The sequence below is a fragment of the Crocuta crocuta genome, unplaced genomic scaffold, assembly GCF_008692635.1.
Source record: "Crocuta crocuta isolate KB4526 unplaced genomic scaffold, BGI_CrCroc_1.0 scaffold258, whole genome shotgun sequence".
Taxonomy (NCBI): Eukaryota; Metazoa; Chordata; class Mammalia; order Carnivora; family Hyaenidae; genus Crocuta; species Crocuta crocuta.
In genome coordinates, this window is record NW_027532842.1 from 8,677,391 (window position 1) to 8,700,601 (window position 23,211).

The following is a 23,211-nucleotide window of genomic DNA, read 5'->3' on the forward strand; positions in this document are numbered from 1 at the left end:
CTGTCACGCAAATAAAAAAAAGTGAAAAATTAAAAATGTAATGGCAGTTGTTTTTATCACGGAGTACGATCTGTAGGATTAGCAGCATGACTAGGAGCTGAGTAATGGGTGGGGCGTTTGCAGTAGAAGCAGCATCCTGCTTATGCAGTGTGGACACGTTGCAGTAGCTGAGAGTCCATCCATCACACATACTGAAAGGGGAGAGCAGTTCACCCTCAGGGCTTCCTGCTATTGCAGAAATCGGGGAAGACGGAGAGGGAAAAATGCCTGGACTTTCAATGGAGTGTTTTCCTAAGTCAGAAAAAATGCTTAGTAAAAGAACAAGGTTTTAGTCCATGGAAGTGGGAGTCTGTTTTGAACATGAACATGTAGGTCCAGAAATGGCTCGGGTCGCCCCGTGGGCTGCCAGAGGCGGGGGGGCATCTTATGTTCGTTCCTTCAGCCTTCTTCAGACATTTCCTCTAACAGAATGTAGTGATAATATATGTATTCCATGATTGTGGGGCACTGTGTGAAGTTAACTATTACATCACAGAATTTTTCACTGCGTAATTAATTCATTGACTCAATAAGTGTTTACTGAATACCTGCTGTTTGTCAGATGTCATTCTTGGAGCTCGGAATACAGCAATACCCTGAAAAAATTCTTGCTCTCACAGAGCTGTTAGCTTTGAATTCTATTTTACAGTATTGATGTTTATTTAAATATAGCCATTTTCTAAAAAAATTTTTTTTTAACATTTCTTCATTTTTTGCGAGACAGAGACAGTACGAGTGGGGGAGGGCCAGAGAGAGAGAGGGAGACACAGAATCCAAAGCAGGCTCCAGGCTCTGAGCTGTCAGCACAGAGCCCGATGTGGGGCTTGAACTCACGAATAGTGAGATCATGGCCTGAGCCCAAGTTGGACACTTAACCAACTGAGCCACCCAGGCACCCCTAAATATAGTCATTTTCTAAATGTCAATTCAGAAGAGGAGACAGTGTTCTCTTAATATGTTTATTTTTTCATGCATGTGAGATGTAACCTTTTAGAATACAGAAATAGAAAATTTCCTTCCTTCCCGAGTCTTGGAGTTCGCATGTTTATTTGTACCCTAAAACATGGATTTTCTGGTCATATGATGATTTCGGGGGGAATGGCTTTATGACATCTTTAAGCATATGGTAGGTGTTCATTAAAATATTGTTACTTAGTATTAGACTACTAAATATTAACATTGATCATAAATATTTTGTGGCACATAAATGTGATGCTTTAGAAACATTTTACAATTGAGAGCAACTAGGGTAAACCTAGTGAAGTTGTAGGCAGGGGATTTGAATTGTGATGTTACTTCCCTATGGATCATGAGCTTAATAGGGTATTTAAGGTTTTTCTTTTTATATGGAAACTCCATATGCTGGGTGGCCCTAGAAGAGGGATCAGATTAGATACGTTTGAGGCACCTGTGAAGTATCCACGTGAAGATGGTTTGAGAAGGAGAAATAAACGTGTGAGGTGGGTCTTCAGATTGGTGAGTTACGCTGTGGGCTTCACTGGGATTTCCTAGGGAAAGAATATAGGTGAACAAGGCAGAGCCTGGGACTGAGTTTTGAGAAACTCTGGTTCTTGGTGAGTGAGTAGAAGAGGCTTCTGCAGAAGTGTGCCGGTGCGAGGAGTCTTTTTAAAGAACCAGTCGTGGTATTGATTCTCTGTATTTGCCTTATATCCTATTTTATTGGTTTCTGCCATGTTCTGCTCTCTTAATTTTTCTTTGGATTTACTGTGTCTATTTCTGACTTCTCAAATTGGATGCTCGCCTTGTGAATATTTTAGGCTTTCTTTTATTAAGAACTGTTTTAATTGCATCTATAAATGTTGACTTTTTGGTTCTTCCTCTGGACAGATGGAGTCCAAATATAGATAGCTGTTGCTCTGATGATGCTATTCCTGTTGAAAGTACTGTAAAATCATTTTGTAGTCAAACATATACATTTGCAAATCAAACCAGTTTATGACACTATAAAATCTGAATTTTCAAAAATGAGAATGCTTTCATAAAAACAGTGGTTGGCATCCAACAAAATAAGTTGGATGCAATTTGTTGTCTCACTCGCAATAACCAAGGGTTTGGGCTGAAAGTATGTAGTCAAATTATTATTAACAAAAGCATTGCATTTAAATTTCTATGTTTTCCCCCCAAACCTCACAAATAGACGCTCTCCCTGTTCTCCACTGCTTTGAGAATTGCTGCTGTGTGGAGGTCACTGACGGAAATGCCTTACACATGTGTCTGATATAGAAGCAAAAACAAAGTCATGGAAACAAGTAATATATGTAGTCTTCTCAGATTTGTCACCTGGAATTTAAAGATCGTCCTCACTGGTAACAAATGGTCTCAATGATTGATGCGACATCCTTCACGTCAACTTATTTGTTTTTCATTTTTCTTCTTAAAAATTCATTCCTGTGCCTTGCTTAGTCCTTCTCCAATTTTGTGTTTCATGCTATTCCCAGCACTTTGTATTAAAAATCCCTAGTCTTCCTCGTGAGAAATCTTAGAAATGCACCGTATGCTAATTGCAGGCTTATATAAAATGTTTTTAATTGCCTTTTTTTTTCATGGCAGGCAATGAAAATTTTAACCCCATTTTAAATAAATGATTTCATTAAAGTTCCCAGAAATCACATTGGAATGAGGATGGGAATAGACTCCTCATCAGGACAGGATCTGATGCATGTTCCACTTCAGCCTCTTCTCCATTCCCTGTGGTTACCTGTAAAAAGGAATCCTATTGAAAGCAAACAACAGTAATTCTGGTAACCTTAATACCTAATCCCCAGGAAGCAATGTTCCTAAAATATGGTCTACACTGATTTTTACTTTGGGAAGTTCTCTCTAGATTGGGTACAGTTTGTTATGGATTAGCGTAGAACTCTGTTTAGGATTTGTAATATGCTTTTAACAATTTTTTATTTTGATTTTAAGGGAAAAAATGAGCCTCTGCTTAGGGCATAGTGCAATTTATGGGCTGTGATAATGAAAATTTAAATCAATATACTTAGTGCTAACAGATTTTATAATGTGCATCACTTCCATCTTCGGTTTGAGAATGAATTTCCTTCTGCCGTGATTGAAGTGAGGTTTTAACTCACCTTTCTTCTCTTGGCATGTCCTTCCCCCTACGGTTGGCTAAGAGGACTTCTTTGCATGTAAAATATTTTAAGTACTGAGGTCTTCTAATTTAGTTTTACTTTCTTTCTGGAAAGCAGATCGAAGATTGCTTCCAGATGTTCTGTGTTAACAAATGTAGATTTTCTAGCAACAGGACGCCTATCTAAAATGCCTGAATTGATTTAAAAAAAAAAAATAATGAAATTTCATTTTCCCCGTGAAAATATTTGTTTTGGAAACTGTATTTGTTGCACAGGGAGTGAGTAACTTCAGAAGTGAGTTCTTATGTAGGACTCCGTTTGCCTGGGAATTAGCCAATTCTCTGACTTGCCATTGGCCCGTGTTGCCTTTCTAGAACATTCCTAATGAGTTGAATGCTGTCACAGGTAACTTTGACTAAACAAAACACCAAAGTTTATAAATGATTTATCCTTTAAAATATACGTAAGTTAGAGAGAATTAAAAGGCACACCTATAATACCATCATTCAGTTTCTTGCTTTCAAGAAGACTGGGGAAAAAGGAGTGTTTAAACTTAACCTCCCCTTTTAACTCTCTGATACTGCCTGTGATGAGTAAACTTCTGATGTACCAACCAGGAAGGGTTGTGATTCTCGGGAAGTTACTTTGTGCTTTACTTGTCCTCAGAGTTTTGTTTGTTGAAATCTGAGCACACCTACCACAGTGGTTGTGGGTGAGAATATAATTTATTATGTGCTGTGTCTCCCTCCCACTTCAAAACAAACAAAACACAAACAGATAAAAATCACTGCTTTCAAAATGCTGTCAGAGTTTAACTAAGCAAAGTCAAGCTCCTTGCTTTGAGTAGTGATGGAAGGTTTGCTAACATTTCCCATTTTCTGTAGAAAGGACCCCTGAAAAAGGCAAGAGAAGGCAAGGCTAGCTTCTCACCTGGTCACATTGCTACAGTTTAGAGGGAGCAGGGCCGCTTTGCAGCTGGGTTCTCAGTGTCCTCATTGTTTGCTACTTTTCTCTGCCCTTCCTCCTAGCCCCCTAAGGGCCCAGAGAATGACCGCTGCCTCGCTTAGCTTTGCAATCAACCACAAGTGATGAAGGTCCTGATTAATAGTGTTTCATGCTCTTTCTCAGACAAGGAGTATTGGCTCCCTAATGAAAAGCAAGGAAATGAACTCAAGGCTTGACATGGACAGAGGCATTATTACCCTGGCCCAGCAAATCCGACACAGTTGTTGCTATCATCGTCAACAACAACAACAACAAAACTTCAAGCAAATGTGCCGTGAAAACGCTTACATAATCGTAGCAGGTTTGGGTTTCCTCTGGTTCAAGTTTTCTTGCCTCTTTGATAATCAAACGATCTGAAGAAAGGCATAGAATTTCAGGGGAGAATCTGCATGACAGACTCACAATAAGGCTATTCACAAGGACTCTTTTATTAGCTTACACAGTATCTGCATCATTCTTAGTCTCTGGCTTTACTACAAGGCTCCATTTAAACTTAACCCAACTTGCAGACTTAACTGATCCAGGAATTACTCAATACAACCAGCCAGCTACTGTAGCTTTTTTTCCCCCTTGTGATAAGGGGGTTTAATACAATGGGCTTTACAGTTCTTAAATGACTCCATTTTCCCCCGTCTTTGAGATGTGGCGCGTATATGACCTTTTGTTCTTAATAAAATTTCACATGGTTTGATTATATTTTTAAAAAGTATAAACAAACACAATGTTGACTCCCTACTCTCCGAGTAAAACTTTTTGAATCTTGTAGATGATACAGAAAATGGAATTCAGGTCATAATATTTACACAGCAGATTTCAACATACTATCAGATTTCATTATTAACCATTTGATACTATTAAACTTGAAAACATTTTCTTTATCTTTGAGGGGTTCTCAAATAATTCTCATATAATTACTAGTGGACACTTCTGGTTGTCTGCTGGTGTTTATACCATTTCTGCTGCCTCGAGGCCACTGCACTAATCAGGGCATCCTTGGTTGGCCCCTGAGTCTCTGGGGGAGGAGGGGAGGACAGAGCTCTGACGTCGGACTGCACAGATTCCTGAGGCTGTGCTTGGTAGCGTGCCATCCTGCGTACAGAAGACCTACACCCCGGAAGAGTGGGTCTCAAACTTTAATAGGAACAGAAATCATCGGAATGTTTGATAAAAATGCAGGTATCAGGAACGCACCCTCGTAAGGGCCTGAGAATTTGCATTTTCAACAAGCACCCAGGGGCGCCTGGGTGGCTCAGTCGGTTAAGTGTCGGACTTCAGCTCAGATCATAATCTCACGGTTCGTGGGTTCGAGCCCCGCATTGGGCTCTGTGCTGACAGGTAGCTCAGAGCCTGGAGTCTGTTTCAGATTCTGTATCTCCCTCTCTCTGACCCTCGCCTGCTCACACTGTCTCTCTCTCTCTCTCTCTCTGAAATAAATAAAAAACATTAAAAATTTAAAAACAAAAACAAGCACCCAGTTTATTCTGATGCTCATGGTTACTGGACCATCACTGAGACCTTTAGCCTATAAATTCTCCAGGGAACCTTGGGAGTTTAGGACACCTCGCCTACAGGCCTATAGCCTCAGGGTAAGCTGGGGCCCCTCTTGGGTAGGAGTGAGCCCTGTGTCATTTCTCAGAGGCGTTGGTGGCAGGAGGGAATGGGTTGGAGCGGCACCCTTCTCCCCTTCCGCTTCCCTCCGCAGCAGGGCAGGATCCACCGCCCGTCCCCGCGTTCCCNGCCCCTCTGTCCTCCTCCCACGCCCCATTAAAGTAATTTTACAGTTTTGGAAACAAAGGTCCTTTTCAAAAAGATTTCCAATTAGGATTGGATTCTCAGGGAGCGTTTTGGGAATTATGGATGTAACATGTTTGTTCATTTCATGGAGATAAGATTTTTGCTTGAAGATAAGTTGATCCGATGGTCAGAACAGATAGGGACAAGCCGCGGTGATGACTGCTGTGGATGTTTGCAGCGCCTCGCGGGAGGCCCACCCCCGTGGACCCGGCAGACTTTTTTATTATGTGAATTTTCAGTGGGCAGGCTTTCTTATGGGGAGAATTTTCAGACCTAGGCAAGACTAGAAAACAGGGCTCCCATACGTACGTCCCCGTTTCCCGAGTTACGGAGATTTGCCATGTTCTTCGGCAGCTTTTGGTTTTGCTCGTAAAGACTGCTTGCTGATCGTTTTCTAATTGGTTCCTGCGGTTTTTTTTTTTTTTTAAGGAATGAATCAGACACGAGCCGCTTTGCTTGGGGCCTGAGTGCATATCTTCCATAGTCATTTGAATATGTGCTTTTCAGGAATGCGTTCCAGAAAACCTGGAGCTGAAGAAGAAGGTTTTTGCTCAGTTGGATCAAATCATCGACGACAAGGTGGTCCTCAGCAGCTCCAGCTCCTGCCTCCTGCCGTCGCAGCTGTTCGCCGGCCTGGCGCACGTGCGGCAGTGCATCGTGGCCCATCCCGTGAGTGCCTGTAACGCCCGCCTCGGTCGCCTCGAGTCCTGGTTTCCAGGAGCAGTGCACGCTGGCGGATCCGCTAGTATTTTTTAACTGCTTTATTGAGGTATAATTCACACGCCGCAATTCAAACTGTATACGTTAATGTGCTTCAGTGTACTTAGAGAGTCGTACAATACCAGTTTTAAAAATAATTTTATCCAAAAATGTCTTGAATTGTATGCGTGTACCTAACGCATGAAGGGATAGAGTGAACAATACTTACCCACTTTCACCCTCACCTACGTAACTCACTGCCTAGCTGGAGAGAGAGAACTAAACAAGTAATCCCGCTGCCGGGGAATTCTCTTAAAAATGTGTACATTTTTAGTAGGATTCTGTAGCCATTTCACCGGACTGTGCAGTTTCCTCAACACAATTCAGGGTAGGAGGGTTTTACTGAAGCGCGGGCTCTCGGTCCTGCTCCCGAGGCCCCGGTTCCCCAGGCTGCCTTCGGGCCCCCTGCCCGCTTTGCTGTTGCTCCCTCGCCCGCGTCCGTCGTCGTTCCCTGGGCAAAGCCACGCGGCGGGGCCGCCGGCCGGACAGGGCGTTACAGATTGGTGTGTACGCACCCAGTGGATCTTCTGGAGATGGACGTGTTGTGAGGAAAGGCGGATCAGAGAGGAGAGCCAAGTCGAGCACCAGCTGTGAGCTCGCTGTGACCTCGGAAAACTGGGGACAGCCTGTTGGCACAGAAAAGCGAACTTCGCTCAAGCCACGTAAATATGAGAGTAGATGACAGTGGCCGCGCCCTCAGCACCCGCAGGCCAGCGGAGGTGAAGGCTGGGAAGCCGGGCCGGGCGAGGCAGGATCCGGGCCGACGGGGGAGGAGAGAGTGCGCGGCTGGGAAGGAAGATAAACGAAGACCCTCGGCGGCGGCCGTGAGCAAGCACGGGGCGCGACGATTTGTGAGGAGGCCCGCCTGGCCGGAAGGGCACACGAACCTCATGCACTTGGGGGGCGGGAGGAAAGGGCCGCGAGGCTTGGGGACGGTGGGGCTTCCAGAACCACGAGCACTAGCTCTGAAGAAGCGGGACTGGCTCGGACACGGGGCAGCCCTGTGAGGCGGTGGAAATGCGGCCTTTGGAGGGTAATTAGAAGGTTCCTTCTGCATTGAAGACGGCTCGGGGTGGGGGCGGGGGCGCCGCTTCACAGAATCGGGCCGTGTCCCAAGTGTGAGCCACCAGGGCCGCGGTGAGGCTCCGGGTGCTGCGCTGAGAGCAGTGGGAGCGGGTGGAGGGGAAGGCGCTTGCCCCACGAGGGGAGGGAGCAGGGAGGTCAGAGCCGCCTCCTGGACTCCGCGTGCTGAGGGGGGCGGCTCGCAGCGCCAGTCACACGACTGTATGAAGTCCCTGCTGAAGTACCCGGGGAAGTGGCGAGTGGTCCTAAAACACGGAGACTTAGGCCCACAGAACGTGGAAGGAGGCCCGTCCCCTTTGCTACCACTCAGCTACGGAAACCAGCACCAAGAGGGGCCGTAACTGAAGCAGCCAGTTCCCAAGTGCCAGGAAACATGACCTGCCTTCGCTTTTATGACATTGACATGTCCCTAAAGAGCCCTCTTAGAAACTGTAAACTGGTTATTAATTACATTGTTAATCTTGCTTGAAAACTTCCAGTTTCTAACCAGTGATTTTACTTCTAAGTCGGGTTAAAAAAAAAAAAAAGGGAAAAGAAAAAAACAACTAAGTCAAATTGTTTAGAAAGTAGCTCCTAAGCCCTTTAACCAGGCTTTTCCCCATGTCTCTTTAACTTCAAACTACGCGGCAGAGGAGACCACACCTCATTCACTCTCCGGTCACACCTAACAAGTGTCTCTGGCTAGAGGTTCAGCCACTGGCTGTTGAATGATATTTCTTGTACCATTTCAGGGTTGCTCACTTCCGCTGCTTTAATCAAAGGCAAATAACATAACCAAAGTAAGTTCAGACCTTATTTCAAAATTTCTCTCTTCTTTTGTAAATCGTTTTATACCTAAGCCAACATTAATTAAAGCAGATGACATCAGCCAGGTTGGCCCTCTTTGGAATTTTATCCTTTCTTTCTTCTGCGCTGATGCTGCCCACTGATCTGTTGCCCAGATCATTCCACTGAGCTCAAGGAGACTGGGGAAAAGGCATCTTGAACAATTCAACCTGGGCTGGACAGGCCGTCCCTAAATATTCCAGAACCATTCATGGTCCCTGAGAAGCTCGTTTCCCTTCAGCCCAGAGCACCTGCTCGCTCGCCACCCCCTCAGCGTCCTGCTCCCGTCACCTACAGTTCTTTGCCCAGACAGGAAATAGGATAAGGGAAAAGGAAGCCCCTTCGTGCCTCCAAAAGGCTGTGGCGAAAGTGGATAGTCAGCGATTGCGAAAGACTGCGGCCTCCACCCTCCACAGAACAGGCAGCCAACGAGTTTCGACATCACATGTTGTCTTTTGGGCAAACACATGTTGTCTCTTTGAGGGGGGCCAGGAGCTCCAGGTCACCTCAGCCCTGGGGGGTGGGGTGCGCGTAAGTCCCTACAGGTGGCCGTGCTCTCTCAGCACACAGGTAGTTTGAATGGGATTTTCGAGGGGGCTTCATAGACTAGAGCCCGGAAAGGGACAGGCTCAGGAAGAGGGGTGTTCGTGTGTCCCTGACATTCTTCCTCTCAAATGTTTCTTACGTTGCCTCTCCCCGTCTGCCTCCTGTCCCCGTGGATGTGTGGAGGGGCCCAGGGATGGCCCGCCGGTGGCTGGGAGGTGTGCGCCCACAGGGTTGAAGCTGGGGCGCCGTCTCTCCTGGTTCTTAGATCTCTGTCAGCAACCAGTCAAAAGTTTCAGCCACACTTTACCACCTTACCTCAGCTGGGGACGTGGTGGCCCCAGGGAGCTGGTGGGGCTGCTGCAGCCGCTCAGATGCCCGTGTGGACGCCCTGTAGACGCGGCCGCCTGGGAAGGACGTGCGGCCACCCAGGGATTCCGGTGCTGAGTGGAAGCAGTTCCTGAACACACAGCCCTCACGCTGGTTACCAGTCAGCCTGGAATGAAACCGGGCACTACGCTAAGGTGCCAGAATGTTCCCCGGTGAGCACCCAGCCTGCGCTTGGCACCCTTTCTGACTCACTCTCCCTCCTGACCCCCGAAACCATTTGCCCTCGTGTTGGTGGTCATTTGGATGTTCGTCTCCGAGTCTGCTGTTTCTAGAGAGCGTGTGCGCGTGCAGGCCGTGCCTGTTTCAGGTTGTCGGCCGCTGCCCGTCAGGGGCCGATCCCGCCTCCTCTGCCTGTGGAGGGTTCAGGAAGGGGGAGGGGGGGACTTTACTATGAAAATTATCAGAATAGTGCGGGATTCAGTCCTCTCAGCCTGCTGTGGGCACCCGCTTCTTCGTTTTCCCGGCCCCTCCCCGGATAAGGAAGAGGGCGCGCCTGCTCAGGAGGCCCTCCCCGGGGCTGTGCGCAGGCGCCGCGCGTGACCGCGCTGCCTTCTGGGAGGAGGGACAGTCGGCCTCTCCGCCCAGTGTAACGCTCTGTAACCTGCTGCGGAGGAGTAAACGGAGCTCTGTGCTCGGCGCGCTGGGCTGTCTCCGCGATCGCCGCCCCCCGGGCTCCGGGCCACATCCCGGGCGGGCTCCCCACGGGCCGGGTGGAGAATGCGCCCCTTGTGCCGTGGCCGCGCCCGAGCTCTCGGGGACGGGGACCTTTAAAGAGGGTGCCCCCCCCCCGTCCCCCGCCGTTCGTCTTGTTTTTCCCGTCTCTCGAGGGCACGTTCTCGGTGTAGCCCACACACTCCAGTCGCGGAAGGCGCGGGCCCGGCCGTCCCCGCGGGAAGAGAATAGCGTTCCAGGGAGCACGGCCGTTCCTGCCTTTGCGAGAGAGTCGCCGCCTTGCTTCTTCCCTGTCCCCTCCCGTGCGTCCTCCCATCTCTCCACCGGGAGCCCGCACTAGGAATCCGTGTCCTTGTCACAGGATGAGGCGCACGGCAAGACCCCCGCCCCCTCCGGGCCCAGCACCGGGCCCGCGGTAGGGAGCACGGCGCCGACATCGGGCCCACGGTAGGGAGCACGGCGCCGACGCCGGGCCTGTTGTAGGGAGCACGGCGCCGACGCTGGGCCCGCGGTAGGGAGCACGGCGCCGACGCCGGGCCTGTTATAGGGAGCACGACGCCGACGCCGGGCCTGTTGTAGGGAGCACGACGCCGACGCTGGGCCCGCGGTAGGGAGCACGGCGCCGACGCCGGGCCTGTTGTAGGGAGCACGGCGCCGACGCCGGGCCCGCGGTAGGGAGCACAAAGAGCTGGATCTTGCGGTTGGGGGTCACTGGGTGCTGGGGAATCAGGGTCCTGCAACGTTTTGAGCTGAAGGCGGTGCAGTCAGCTCCCTGTTTTTAATTTTTTAATAAAACTTTAATTGTGGTAGAATACACACAAGGCATAACTGTGCAGCCCCGCGGCAGTAAGCGGACTCCCACTGCCGCGCAGCCCTCGCACGGAGCCCCGTCCCCAGAATGGTTTCTGGGGGAACGAAAACTCTATCTCCATTAAGCAGCAACCGCGAGCCCCGGCACGGCCGCCTCGGTCTCCTCTCCGCCTCCGGGTTGACAGGCCCCTCCCCGCCTGACAGGGCTCCCCTGGGCAGTGGCAGAGAGGATGAGCCCGGAGAGAGGTCAGCGAGGCCAGGCCGGAGTCCGAGCGCGAGGTGACGGCCTGAGCTAAGTGTGGGTAGTGGGAGTGGCGTGAATGGAGCTGGTAGAATCGCTGACGGGAAGTGGGGCGGTTCGGGGAGAGGAGGCGCCAGGGATACTTCTCACGGTACTACCGTGGGTGTTGGGGCCAAGATGGGGTGCCAGGAAGAGGACCCTGTGTGGGGGGTGGGAGACGTGCATTTAATTCCTGACGGGTCGGCGGTACGCTTGTGGCATGTCCTAGGGGTGCGTCGGGTGCACAGCTGCACATATGGCCTGGAGTGGGAGGTGAGCTCCATGTGAGATCTCGGATGCGGGTGGGGAAGCCCTGGGAGCCCGAGAGTGGGCACAGGGAGGCCAGCGGTGGCAGCTGGGGCACCGCCAGTTAGGGAGAACGTGGGCAGGGGAGCACCTGTGAGGGAAACGTGCTGGAGGAAATGTACAAGGTGTGCACGCAGATGCTTTTAACCTGGGGTCTCAGTCTGTGTTTGCGCCACCTGTGAGCCCCGCAGCACTGCAAGACCGCAAGCCCTACATCTTTGTTCCATAGTGAGATAAACTTTATCTAAGACACACATGCTTCCGGTTCTCCTAATTCTGATTTTTGGAAAGGCCAGAGGTCAGACATTTATGAGTTTGATGATTATAGGCAGGAGATAAGTGATTCAGTTGAGGGATTGTGATTCAGGAGACAAGTGCAATCAGTTGATTTATAATTTATTTATCTGACAACAGATGCCATCCTCTCTTGCTTTCCAAGAGGCCCGAGAGAGTGACCAGGGCCGGCCGAGAGCACAGGGAGCCCCCGAAGCTAAGCTGTGGGTAGACCAGAGTCCTCTCCTAAGCAGTGTCCTAGGAGAAGGAAGTTTTTCTTTCCCTTTTCTGTAGAAGTCATTTTATTTATTTATTTACTTTAAATTTTTTAAAAAAGGTTTATTTGAGAGAGAGAAAGAAATAGCACAAGCAGGGGAAGGGCTGAGAGAGAGGGAGACACAGAATCGGAAGCAGGCTCCAGGCTATGAGTTGTCAGCACAGAGCCCAACATGGGGCTCGAACTCACAAACTGAGAGATGGTGAGCTGAGCTGAAATTGGATGCTTAACCGACGGAGCCACCCAGGTGCCCCTGAGAAGTCATTTTAAAATGGATGCTTCTTGGAGTGCCTGGTGGCTCAGTCAGTTACACATATGACTCCTGATCTCAGCTCAGGTGTTGATCCACGCTGAGTATGGACGCTACTTTAAAAAAAAAATAAATAAGGATATTTAGTGATTGTAAGATTCTATCAATTTTCCTCTATCTATTGAGGAAAAATTGTTTAAATGCATCATTCAGGATACAGTTTACTGCAGAGCATTTGGCTTTTAATGGTGCAGCTAATTAGGTTCTGCTAAGCAGCATTTTCTTTGGACCTACGATAATCCTCTTTGGGACTCTAATACCGTAAACCAAGAAACCCAGAGCAAAGCGTGAACGCTGGGGTACGCAGGTGTTTCCCTCTGGCCCATTCATCATGGACCAACCCTTCCCGCCATACATAGGCCAAATCACGACGTCGAGGCTGCGGTAGTGTTCTTGGTGGGATCAACATGGACAAGTTAAGGAAATCCCAAGTTTTGGGAAGATGCTGTCAATAATTTTAACGCTGACACAGTAGAAGAGCAAGACCCTGCAGTGAGGATTTTGGAGGCAGCTCTGGAGGTGGCCTGGGGGTGGGCAGAAGCCCATGGAGTCTAGACAGCAGGTAGCTGAGAAGCCCTGAGGGAGACCAGGGGCTTGGAGATGAGCCCTGAATGTATAGGATTGTCACCCGCACCTCCGGATTTCAACCTCATGTGCTGGTTATGATTTTTCAGTAAATAAAACCACAGATTTCTGTGCTCAGCTATTTTCTTTCCCAAACCCTTTGTGGATTACTTTATATTTCAAGTTTCTTATCTTCAGATGCTGGATCTAAAGTGGCCTTTCCCAAGAGGAATCTGTACCTTCTGCCTGTTCACGACAGGCAAGCAGTCGGCCAGAATGGCACCCCATCTCCTGGGCTGTCTTCTGACTCTTCTCCCCTTCTGTCTCACTCGTAAGGTAAATCCACCGTATTACGTGCCATTGGTTGAGCTGGTCCCACACCCAGAGACGGCCCCTGCGACGGTGGACAGAACCCACGCCCTGATGCAGAAGATCGGACAGTCCCCAGTCAGGGTCCTGAAGGAGATTGACGGCTTTGCCCTGAACCGCCTGCAGTATGCCATCATCAGTGAGGCCTGGCGGCTGGTGGAGGTGCGTGGGACGCCCCCAGCCTCTGGCTGTTGGAGGGGAAGGGGAGCAGCGTGTCCTGCAGTCACATGGGTTGGAGGGCGGGGAGTCAGCGCTCAGTCCTGCCTGTTCTGGGGACTGAGGGCCAGCTCTTCTCTCAGGTTCAGTCAACAGGCAAGGAAAACGAAACGTAATGTAGCAATTCATTGTACGTTTCAGAGACTCCTCTGTTAAAGTAAGTCATTTGATAGTCACACCTGATGATAGACTTCTCTGTTTCCTGCCCTTCCATGTCATTACCACATAAGGATCTCTGTGTGACATACTGCATTTTCTCACAGAGTCAGGTTTTCTCCTGGTGTTATAATTTTTCAAGAGGAAAAAATTAAATTTTGAGTAAGCTTCTATCCTCTAAAGGAACCCGGTTTCTTTCAAGAGCTTGAGGAAGAAGCAGTGGGTAATCCTTCGACTTGTTAGCGCTATGCTTATCTTAAATATAAGTAGGAAATTACACACATGCTTAACCCTGTCCTTTCATTAGGAGATTTTACGTGTGACTTTAAACACCATTTCACTGCGTACATTTGTACGGAGAACCACCTACATTTGTATGCCAGGCAGGACAGGCCTGGAGCAGCCCCAGGACTTGCAGCGAAGAGTCCAGGGGTCTTGGGCTCCGACTGTCTGTTTTCCATCCACTTGCTGGTCGGTGCGTCCCCAGCTGCTGCGTCCACACAGCTCTGTCCACACTCAGGTTGCAGGAACCCGCTGGAGCGGGGGAGGGCCTGTCCGGGCACAGAGGGCAGCAGATGGAGCCCGGGCTGACTTTCTGTTCCGGGAGTAGGCCCACAGCGCCCGGGGTGGGGGTGGGGGGGCTGCCAGCCCCGGCCTGTGGCGGGAACCAGGGGACCGGCCTGTGGGTGCTGTTTTAGGTGCTCGGAGTGCGATGTGTATGACCCTCCCGCCTCCCGGTTCCCGCATCTGCGCTGTGCCTGTTAGACTCGTCATCTGACCCGACTCAGTGCGCAGTTGCCACCCAGTAGGTGCACTTCTGTGTCCTCCTTGGGATTGTCACTGTTGAGTTTGTAGTTTTAACTTCCCAGTAATTGCAGAATGTTTTTGAGTATCAGTAGTAGAATATTTTAAAGACACACTGAACCGAGAGCACTTGCTTGAGCTGTTCTTACGATCTTTCCACTTGTCTAAAACACTTTAATAGACATCAGAAAAGTTCAGTATTACATAAAACACGGAGAGAGGTTTTAAAGAGGTTTACCTCTTTTTGTAAAGTATCTTGGGGCCCAGAGAGATGAAGAAAAGCCCTGAGTCGAATCTGGCTTTGTCCGGTCAGAGGCATGTGCGCCAGCTCAAGGGACAAGCTGGAGGGTCGGGTGTAGTGCACTGCGGTGGGAGTCACCCCACAGAGTTCTCTCCGTGTTGACCGCACGGGGAGCCGCCGTTTGGAAGCCCCCAGTTCAGAGGAGCGGCGGCGGCTTCCAGGGCTGCCCTTGCTGGGTGGATGGATGCAGGCAGGGCTGGAGAAGCCGTTGAGTTCAGCCGCTCATACTGCCTCGCTTCGTCCGCCCTCCGTTCTGTCCCGTCTCGGGCGGCCGATGGCGGACCAGGGCATCCTGTGACTGACTTGCGGAACGCTCTCTCTCACTCGTGGTTCTCGGGGATGACACACCCGAGAATGCCGCGCGTCCCCGCTGTGGGCGGCAGTGGGACTCGGGGAGCCGGCGTCTCCGTCAGACCCCACGTGCCGAAACCCAGCTGGGTAGTTCGTGATACTGAGAAGAGAACGTGTGACCAGAACCTCAAGAATTTTCTCCGGTGAATGTCTGGAAGAGCCGTCACTTTTAAACAATGAAGATGATTTACAGACAGAATTAAGGCGGGTCTAGACACTACAGGCCCCTCTCTCCAGGTTGCGAATAGGGCGACGGGCAGCCCTGAGCCTGCCGATACTTCTGGTGACGGGTGAAGTGTCTCGGATGTGGGCCGGGGCTCGCGGAGGGAACGTCAGGGCGTCGCCTGTACGGTGCCTGTTCTTACCGTTGCTGCCCGGAGACTGCGGCTTTGTCGGCCACCCAGCGCGGGGTGGGGGGGCCCCCGCTCACCGGCCGTGCATCTACTCCGGCAGTAGTTAACTTCTGAGCACAGAGGAGCCACAGGTGTGGGCCCTAAGCGTGCGCACAGGGGCCCTGCGGGTGAGCACTCCGGGCGTGCGGTGAGAGAAGCCCTCCCGGCCACAGAGCAGCCACGGGATCCTCCCCTGGGCTCTCAGCGTGCACCCCGCAGACACCCAAAAGGCACAGTTTTCCTGCCCCCTCCTCCCACCCCGGGCCACCCTCCTCCTGGGAATCGTGGATCAATATTTCTGCCCATTAGGTGGGGTGGTTGACGGAGTCTTGACTTGATCATACGGATTTCTTGAAAGAAAACCTGTGCTGCCCGTGGTCTTTTTCCACCGAAGATGTGAGAGGCAGGCAAAGTGAGCAAACGTCTCCCGAGCCCCACTGCCACTGTGCAAACCTGCACGCACGCGCTGGGCCCCAGTCTGGGCTGGGACCCAGTGACGCCCCTTTGACTCACAACTTCAGAGCCAGTTAAACTTGAATTTAGATTTTAGGGTGTTCCAAGTATACTTCAAAACATTTAAGGGCAACTTTGATATAAAAAAGGGCTGGACCGTGGAAGCGTTACAGTAAAAAGTGAAGATTTTTATACATTTTAAGTTCAAAAGATGCAAAGGCCTTTCCGAGTTTGTCTTTCGAAGGTGTTCTCTCTCAGGAGTGGGTTTCACTCGCGGGCCAGAGCTCCAGCCTTACTGTAGTGAACACAGGGGGTGGAGATGAGCAAGGCTGCCTGACTCACGGACTCACCATGGCTGCTTTGGTCTCGTTCCTTTCTGCATTCACAGAGCGAGTTGAGATTTGGCAGAGCCTTTTCTCTTTGACCCAAGAGAGGGCTGGCGTGCTCTGGGTATGAAAGCTGTAAGATGACTTGGTGGCAGAGCACTAAAATGCATTCTGTGGACATTGCCCCTGGGGGGCTGCACCAGCGGGTGGGGCGAGGGATACTGTTCCTTGTTGTCTGTGTGTCAACAGCTCTGCCCAAGTCAGATCCAAGTGCAAATTTCCAGGGGTCCTACCCACAAGCTGGGGTGTGAGCTGGAGTGGGACAGGCAAGGGGCCTGGCTAGCATGATGGCCTGCATTTCCACTTAGCCATGGCCATGTCCGAATGTGGATGTCAGAACAGCAGAGAGATGCTGTTTCACCACTTGGTAATTTTGTTGATCTGGTAGGTTATGTCGATTGATTTTCCCATGTTGCACTAGCCTTGCATTCCTGGAATCAACACCACTAGCTGTGTAATTCTTTCTATATGTTGCTGGGGTCAGTTTGCTCATGTTTTATTGAGGATTTTTTGCATCTAAGTTTAGAAGAAATATTAGTGTGTAGTTTTCATTTCTCTTTCTCTTTTTTACTATATTTGATTTTGATATCAGGATAACACTGCATTAGATATCAAGGTAATAATGTATAATATGATTGGGAAGTTTTCTCTCTTCTATTTTCTGGAAGAGATTATAACATTTTTGTTGATTCTTCTTTAAATGTTTGGTAGAATTCTCCTGTGAAATCATCTGGGCCTGGAGGGCTCTTTTCCAGGAGGTATGTATGTATGTGTGTATGTATTTTACTTCAGAGAGAGAGAGAGAGAGAGAGAGAATTTCAAGCAGGCTTCACCCTGAGCCTGGAACTTGATGCAGAGCTCGATCTCATGACCCTGGGATCGTGGCCTGAGCTGAAATCAAGAGTTGGATGCTCAACTGACTGAGCCACCCAAGCATCCCTCCAGGAGGTTTTTAATTACAAGTTCAGCTTCTTTATTGGTTATAAGAACCATTCGGGCTGTTTCGTCTTGGTTGAGTTTTAGTGGTTTGTGGTTTGTAAGAAATGGTTCCGTTTCTTCTGCGTTGTTGAGTTCACAAGCCTGGAGTTATTGGCAGGGTCTGTGGTGAGAGCCTGGTTTTGCTCCTGATGCGGGGAGCTGTGTGTACTCTTGCTTTATCCTCGTCGGTCTTGGCAGAACTTTATCAGTTTTACTGATTATTTTGAAGAAGCAACTTTTTGATTCATTGATTTTTCTTTATAGTGTTCCTGTTTTCAGTTTCATTCACCACCTGGAGGGCATCTTTTAATACTTACAGCCAAGCATGGAAGAGAAATTCTAAGAGGTGGGGCAGAAAAAAGTAAGGGAGGCTCCTGTGTAGGCCTGTCCATTTGAGAAGGGGGAGAAAAACTGCCGGCGTCATTTCCAGGTCAGAAAGAGAAAGTGCTGGGAATAAGATACATCTTGTCTTCACGGCAGCCTCAACCATGACACACTGTCCTGTCATCGCCTGTGATTTTGTCTGTCCCCACACAGCCATGTGTGGGAGCAAGATGGGCAGCCAGGTATCTAAGGGAACAAGGCTACTGGGTTCTGTTGTATTGTCTCATAGACGCTCACCCCATCGTTTCCCTTCCAGTTTGGCTTCAGAATTGGCCCTTGTAGGATCAGAAATGCCAGATGGACAAGTCCGGCTACAGTCTAGTAGCCCAAAATTAGGTCACCGGGAACAAGATCCTTTTGGCCAAGAATGAGATTTCAAGTCAATAGTCTTAACCTAATGACCACAGTAAAGGAAGTTGTGTTGTGATAATAAACCCTCGCCCAGACAATAGCTGAGCTTGTCTCAGCCCATAAATTCTTGCCCCATCCAGGAGGGGTAGGTGGAGGTGAGCTGGAATGAATCATGAACCATCAGCAGGTTCTCAGCCTGTTGGAATGTGTTGGTAATGAGCTTTGGAAATTGCTTATCTCAGGTTTTATTCACCCTTCTGAGCAATGTAATCGGGAGGGTGAATTTCTGTTCCTTATGCCTCGAGCTGCAAAAACTCAGTGCTTGTTCTTGTCAGGCAGGTGTAGTTTATGGGATCGGATCTAATTCCTGTTATGAAGAATTGTTTCCCCGTTAAAGTATATTTCAGACATCATGTAGTAAAATTAACAGAGGAAACTTTTTGTGATAAACTCATTGAGAGGTTTCTGTGGACTTTAATTGTTAAGACTTTAACACAGGATTTAGGGGTCAGTACCCCTGAAGATCATTTACTCATCCGTGACTTCAGTTTGTATGATATTTGAATGTTTACAAAGCACCTTCCTTTATATTTTTCATGATTTACAGATATTTTCAGATCATCGCATCTTAAAACCATGAGGTCCATTGTTATTTTTGCCCTGACAGGCTAAGACACTGGCTCAAGAGGTTAGGTGGTTTGATCCACATTCCACAGTCTGGTAGGGATTCAAGCCTGCGTCACTTCTGTGCTCCAGCGTCTGCACCTGTAAGTGGAGATGGCCATGGATCTGTTTCTCACCTGGACATGATGGGGATTGGGTGGCGTTGCGCATGTAAAGGGCTTAGAACATGCCTGGTATACGGAAATGGTTTAGTGTCAGGGGTTGTGACAGCGATGATGACAAAGTTTTCAGATTTCCTGAATCTGGTGTAATTTTTTTGGACACAACAGCTGCCACCCGTGTGTTAGCTCTGAGCTGAAAAACTCACATCCTGGCCGCTCGGGTGGGGCTCTGGGAAGGCAGCAGGGGCCTCACCTGGAGCCTGATAGAAACGCACCAGCTGAGATCCCACCGGGGACCTGCAGCACCCGGCTCTGCATTTTAATAAGCCCTGGGGACATCCATGCACTGCTCCTGCTCCAGAGGCCCTGCTCCCTCGCCAGCCAGACCCTTGCCTCATGGTGCTGATGGATTGTATTTCATCTGTTTTAAGAGAAGCTTTTTTTTTTCTTTTTACATTTTAACATCTTAGTTTTATGGGCAGCAGTTTTCTTCCTTAATAGAACATTAAATACTAATTTAACTTTCAATTGATGTAGTCTCAGTATCAGGGAGAACTAGTATATTCTGCTGTCCTTTTCATTTGTCTTTTCTCCTTCCACATTTTTCTGTGTCTCTGTGTCCCTTGTTTCTGATGCTCTGACTCAGGCTCCAGTAAATAAACCAGCAGCTTCTGCTTAGTGGAGAGACTGTCACCTGGTCACTTTATAAGTTATGATTTCCAGTCCTAGTTTTGCGACACTGAATACCTCAGGTTATCCCAAAAGTCATGTGAAAATCAATTTTAAGAAAGGATTTAATTCACTTAAAATTTTTTAATTCTTTATTTTTGAGAGAGAGAGAGACAGCGAGACAGAGCACAAGCGGGGGAGGGGCCGAGTGCCAGGGAGACACAGAATCTGTAGCAGGCTCCAGGCTCCGAGCTGTCAGCACCGAGACTGATGCGAGCCGGAACCCCCGAACCTTGAGACCATGACCTGAGCCGCCAGCCGCTTAACCAACTGAGCCACCCGGGTGCCCCGGATTTAATTCACTTTTAATTAAAACACAAACCCATTAGAACAAAAGAATGCTAGGCTGTAACTGCCCGAGAGATGGAAGTCATCATTCCAGATCGAAGCTGGCCTTCCCTGTGGCCCATGGGACTGGTTCGGGGAGGGCTGTCCAGGCGGTGTCATCCTTGTCCTGCTGCGCACACACGTAGCAAGTGCCACCCACCTGGACCTTTCCGGAGCAAGGATGCAAATCGTGGCCAGGTTTTCCTCCTGTGAGTCACGGGCCTGTGTGAACAGAGGCGGGTCTCCAGGGTGAGCCGGAAGTGAGCAGCCTCCTTGTACTCGCAAGCCGGGCGCAGCGGGCGGCAGAGCGCGCTTGGTCTCGTGTCGCCGAACGAGCAGCCCGCCTCGTGGTGAATTGCTTCCCGTAGACGGTACGCAGGCTCTTCCTGTGGAACCGGGGACGACTCACAGGGGAGCTAGTGGGGGTGAACACATTTTAGGGGCAAAGATGACCCCAGTCGTACGTTTACTACTGTAACTACCTCCGACGTTTCTCTCACGTGTGCCGTGGTCAAGTGGAAGCGGCCAGTCATCTGGTGTCTTCTCTCCTTCTATAAACCAGTGTTCATGTGGGTTCGGTCCTCCGGGTTCCCATTAAGTCTCGGGAAGTTGACTTCCTCACACATCGAGCGTTCTGAGCGGGAGGCCGTGTATCCGTGGCCTCTAGTTTGACAGCCTGGGCACAGCTGTAATTTCAGTGATGGCTCTTCTCCATAAATGTCCCCCTGGGTAGGTACCTGTCACCAAGTATGTACGGTCCCTGCCAGTCACTCCGCCTTCTCTCTGGAAGGAAAACGGGGAGACGGGCAGTGAGGCGGAAACGAGGAACACACTGCAGAATCGGGCTGTCGCCTGTTGCGCCGCCTCTGGGACCAGGAAAGGCAACAGTAGTCTTGTGGTTGGAGAGGCTCGACAAGAGAAAGCACGTTCAGTTCAAAGCGGTCGCTTCCAGGCAGTTGCAAGGTGGGGTTGTATGAGCAGCGTTTCTTTGGCGGGAAGGTGCTGGAAACGCCGCGGACTGCTCCAGGCCACGGCCAACCTGGAGCGCGTCCAGAGGGAAAAGGCTGAGGCTTGACTGAGCCAAATGCTACGGTTCCGACGTCGGCGACATCTGTCTGTGTACCTGGCAAGAGCAGTCACGTAGAAGGCGGGTCGGGTAAAGGGAAGTTAGAGGAGCCCAGGAAGCCCCAGCTCCGCCCTCCACACCCTCGGCTGTCGGGCCTTCTGCATGGAACGTGGTTTAAAATTCACACTGAACATTTTAGGTTTGTTTGTTTTTTTTTTTTTCCTAAAGAGACAACGTATAAAGACCCTGATTGAACCTCCTTGTGGTTGAAAAGAAGCAGCCGGCAGCAGTGCTGTTGGCGGAGTCCGGGGTCGGGGGTCTCTGCGCCCTCCTCGGAGGCTCCTGTCCTTCCAGACGTGACGCCGTCTCTGCCCACTTCTCTCCCGGGCCCGGGCCGCCCCCTGTTTCGTCTCCTTCCGGTCCTGCGCTGGGTCCTCCCCTTCCGGTGCCCCTGGTGCCCTTGCCGCCCCCGCAGGCCGTTCCCTGTGTCCGTCCGCCCGAGCGCGGGCGAGGCCCCAGCTGCCCGTCCGCGGTGCGCGCTGTGCCTGCGGGTTTTCCTCCCACCAGGGCAGGATCCTCCCAGCAGAGCTTTCTCTTGAGACGTTTTCCCGTTTGTTCCGCCTCTTGAAAATACAGCCCAGACATGGGTGCTGATGAGGCCGAGGAACGGTCTCCCGGCCCCCGGCCCCTGAAGCGCGCACCTTTCACTCGTTGGCACCCGGGTCCGTTGTCCCTGTGCCCTCCTGGCTGTCTCTTCTGCCTTCCAAAGCCTGTCTGCGGCAGCAGGCGCGTCCCCCGAGGACCCTCAGCCGCTCTCTGGGCGCCTTTCACCCCTGAAGGCCTCCCGGAGGCGGCCACGGACCCGCCACAGCTGTCGTTTTCCTGCGCTCCGTTCCGTTTCTCGGTGCGACTCGCTGGCACGTATTGGGAGCACGTGTGTCCCCTTCACCAGGACCCCTTTCCGGATGAGCTGAGACCTCCCTTCACTTGGGCTTAGATTCAGAGAGTTTCCTAGTGGTGCCTGTTGAGGGGTCCCAAGAGAAGGCAGCGCTTTTCGTCCCCGTTGCAGCCCTCAAAGGACACGGAGGACCTTGGCAGTTAGAGCCCCCAGGACTGTATCGGAACCCGCACCCACGACTCAGCGAGTGTTTGTTTTCTTAGAGCGAGAACGTGTGCAAGCAGGGGAGGGGCCGAGGGAGGAGGAGAGAGAGAGTCTCCAGCAGAGCCCAGGGCAGGGCGCCGTCTCACGGCCAAGCCCGGAGCCGGAAGCTCAGTGGACTGAGCCACGCAGGCGCCGCTCGGCAGGTGTTAATGGCCAAGGAGGAAGTGAAGTAGAGGCCCTACAGGGGCGGCGCGTAGTCGGCTGTCTGGTTAGGAGGACTCGACCCAGATGTGACCCGAGGTGTGTCGCACTGCCCGTGGCAGAGGAGGCGGGCGGCTCTGTGCAGACACCGTGTCTGGTGTGTTCGTGTTGCTCCGCCGGCCGCTGCTGGAGTGGAGGCCGCGTGCCCCCCGTGCATGGAGCCTGGGGCGTCCCCACTCGCCCCAGCTGCTGTGTGACTTCGTGAGTAGCTGCGGTCGCCCTGAGGAAGCTATGTGGGCTGCGATGCCTTCTCTCCAGAGCAGTCAGGGAAGGTTAAGCCGCTAAAGAAACTAGAGTTTCCTTCCCCCTGAAAGCTTTATTTGCTGGCTGAGAATCATAAGGTAAGAATTCCTTCTAGTCACGATGGTCTGTAAGAAGTGGCCAATTTTTATGTTAGGATTTATTTACTGTTTTATGGGAGGTCACATTGGCAGGCAGCAAATCCCCAACGAAAGGAGAGCTCCTACTGATTTATTTTAGAGACACCTCGAGACCTGTTAATAGACAAACATAATGAAAACATCAACCACATACTCAATTTTTTAAAAACCTGCCTGGCACGCCTGGATTACTTTAATAGTGTTTGAAGTAAAAGCTTCAGTGCTAGTATTTTAACAACTCTTAAAAAAAAAACAAAACGAAAATGCCCTTACCCTAACACCAGACTACTTATTGTCACCATCAGGTAGTCAGTCAATGCTGGATCTCTGCTCCACCGCTGTGAGCTGGAAAGTTAACAGGCAGTGGAATAGAGGGGAGAATGGAGGGAAGA

At 50.4% G+C, this 23,211-nt stretch overlaps 1 protein-coding gene across 1 annotated transcript in view; it reads left to right on the top strand.

Moving 5' to 3' along the window:
• The window catches only part of CRYL1 (crystallin lambda 1), a 109,050-nt gene that overhangs the window by 71,715 nt on the left and 14,124 nt on the right, over positions 1 to 23,211 (top strand). The window contains exons 4-5 of the mRNA XM_077745451.1: positions 6,444 to 6,605; positions 13,365 to 13,559. Coding sequence (XP_077601577.1) covers positions 6,444 to 6,605; positions 13,365 to 13,559 — 357 coding nt within the window. The remainder of the gene's footprint in view (positions 1 to 6,443; positions 6,606 to 13,364; positions 13,560 to 23,211) is intronic.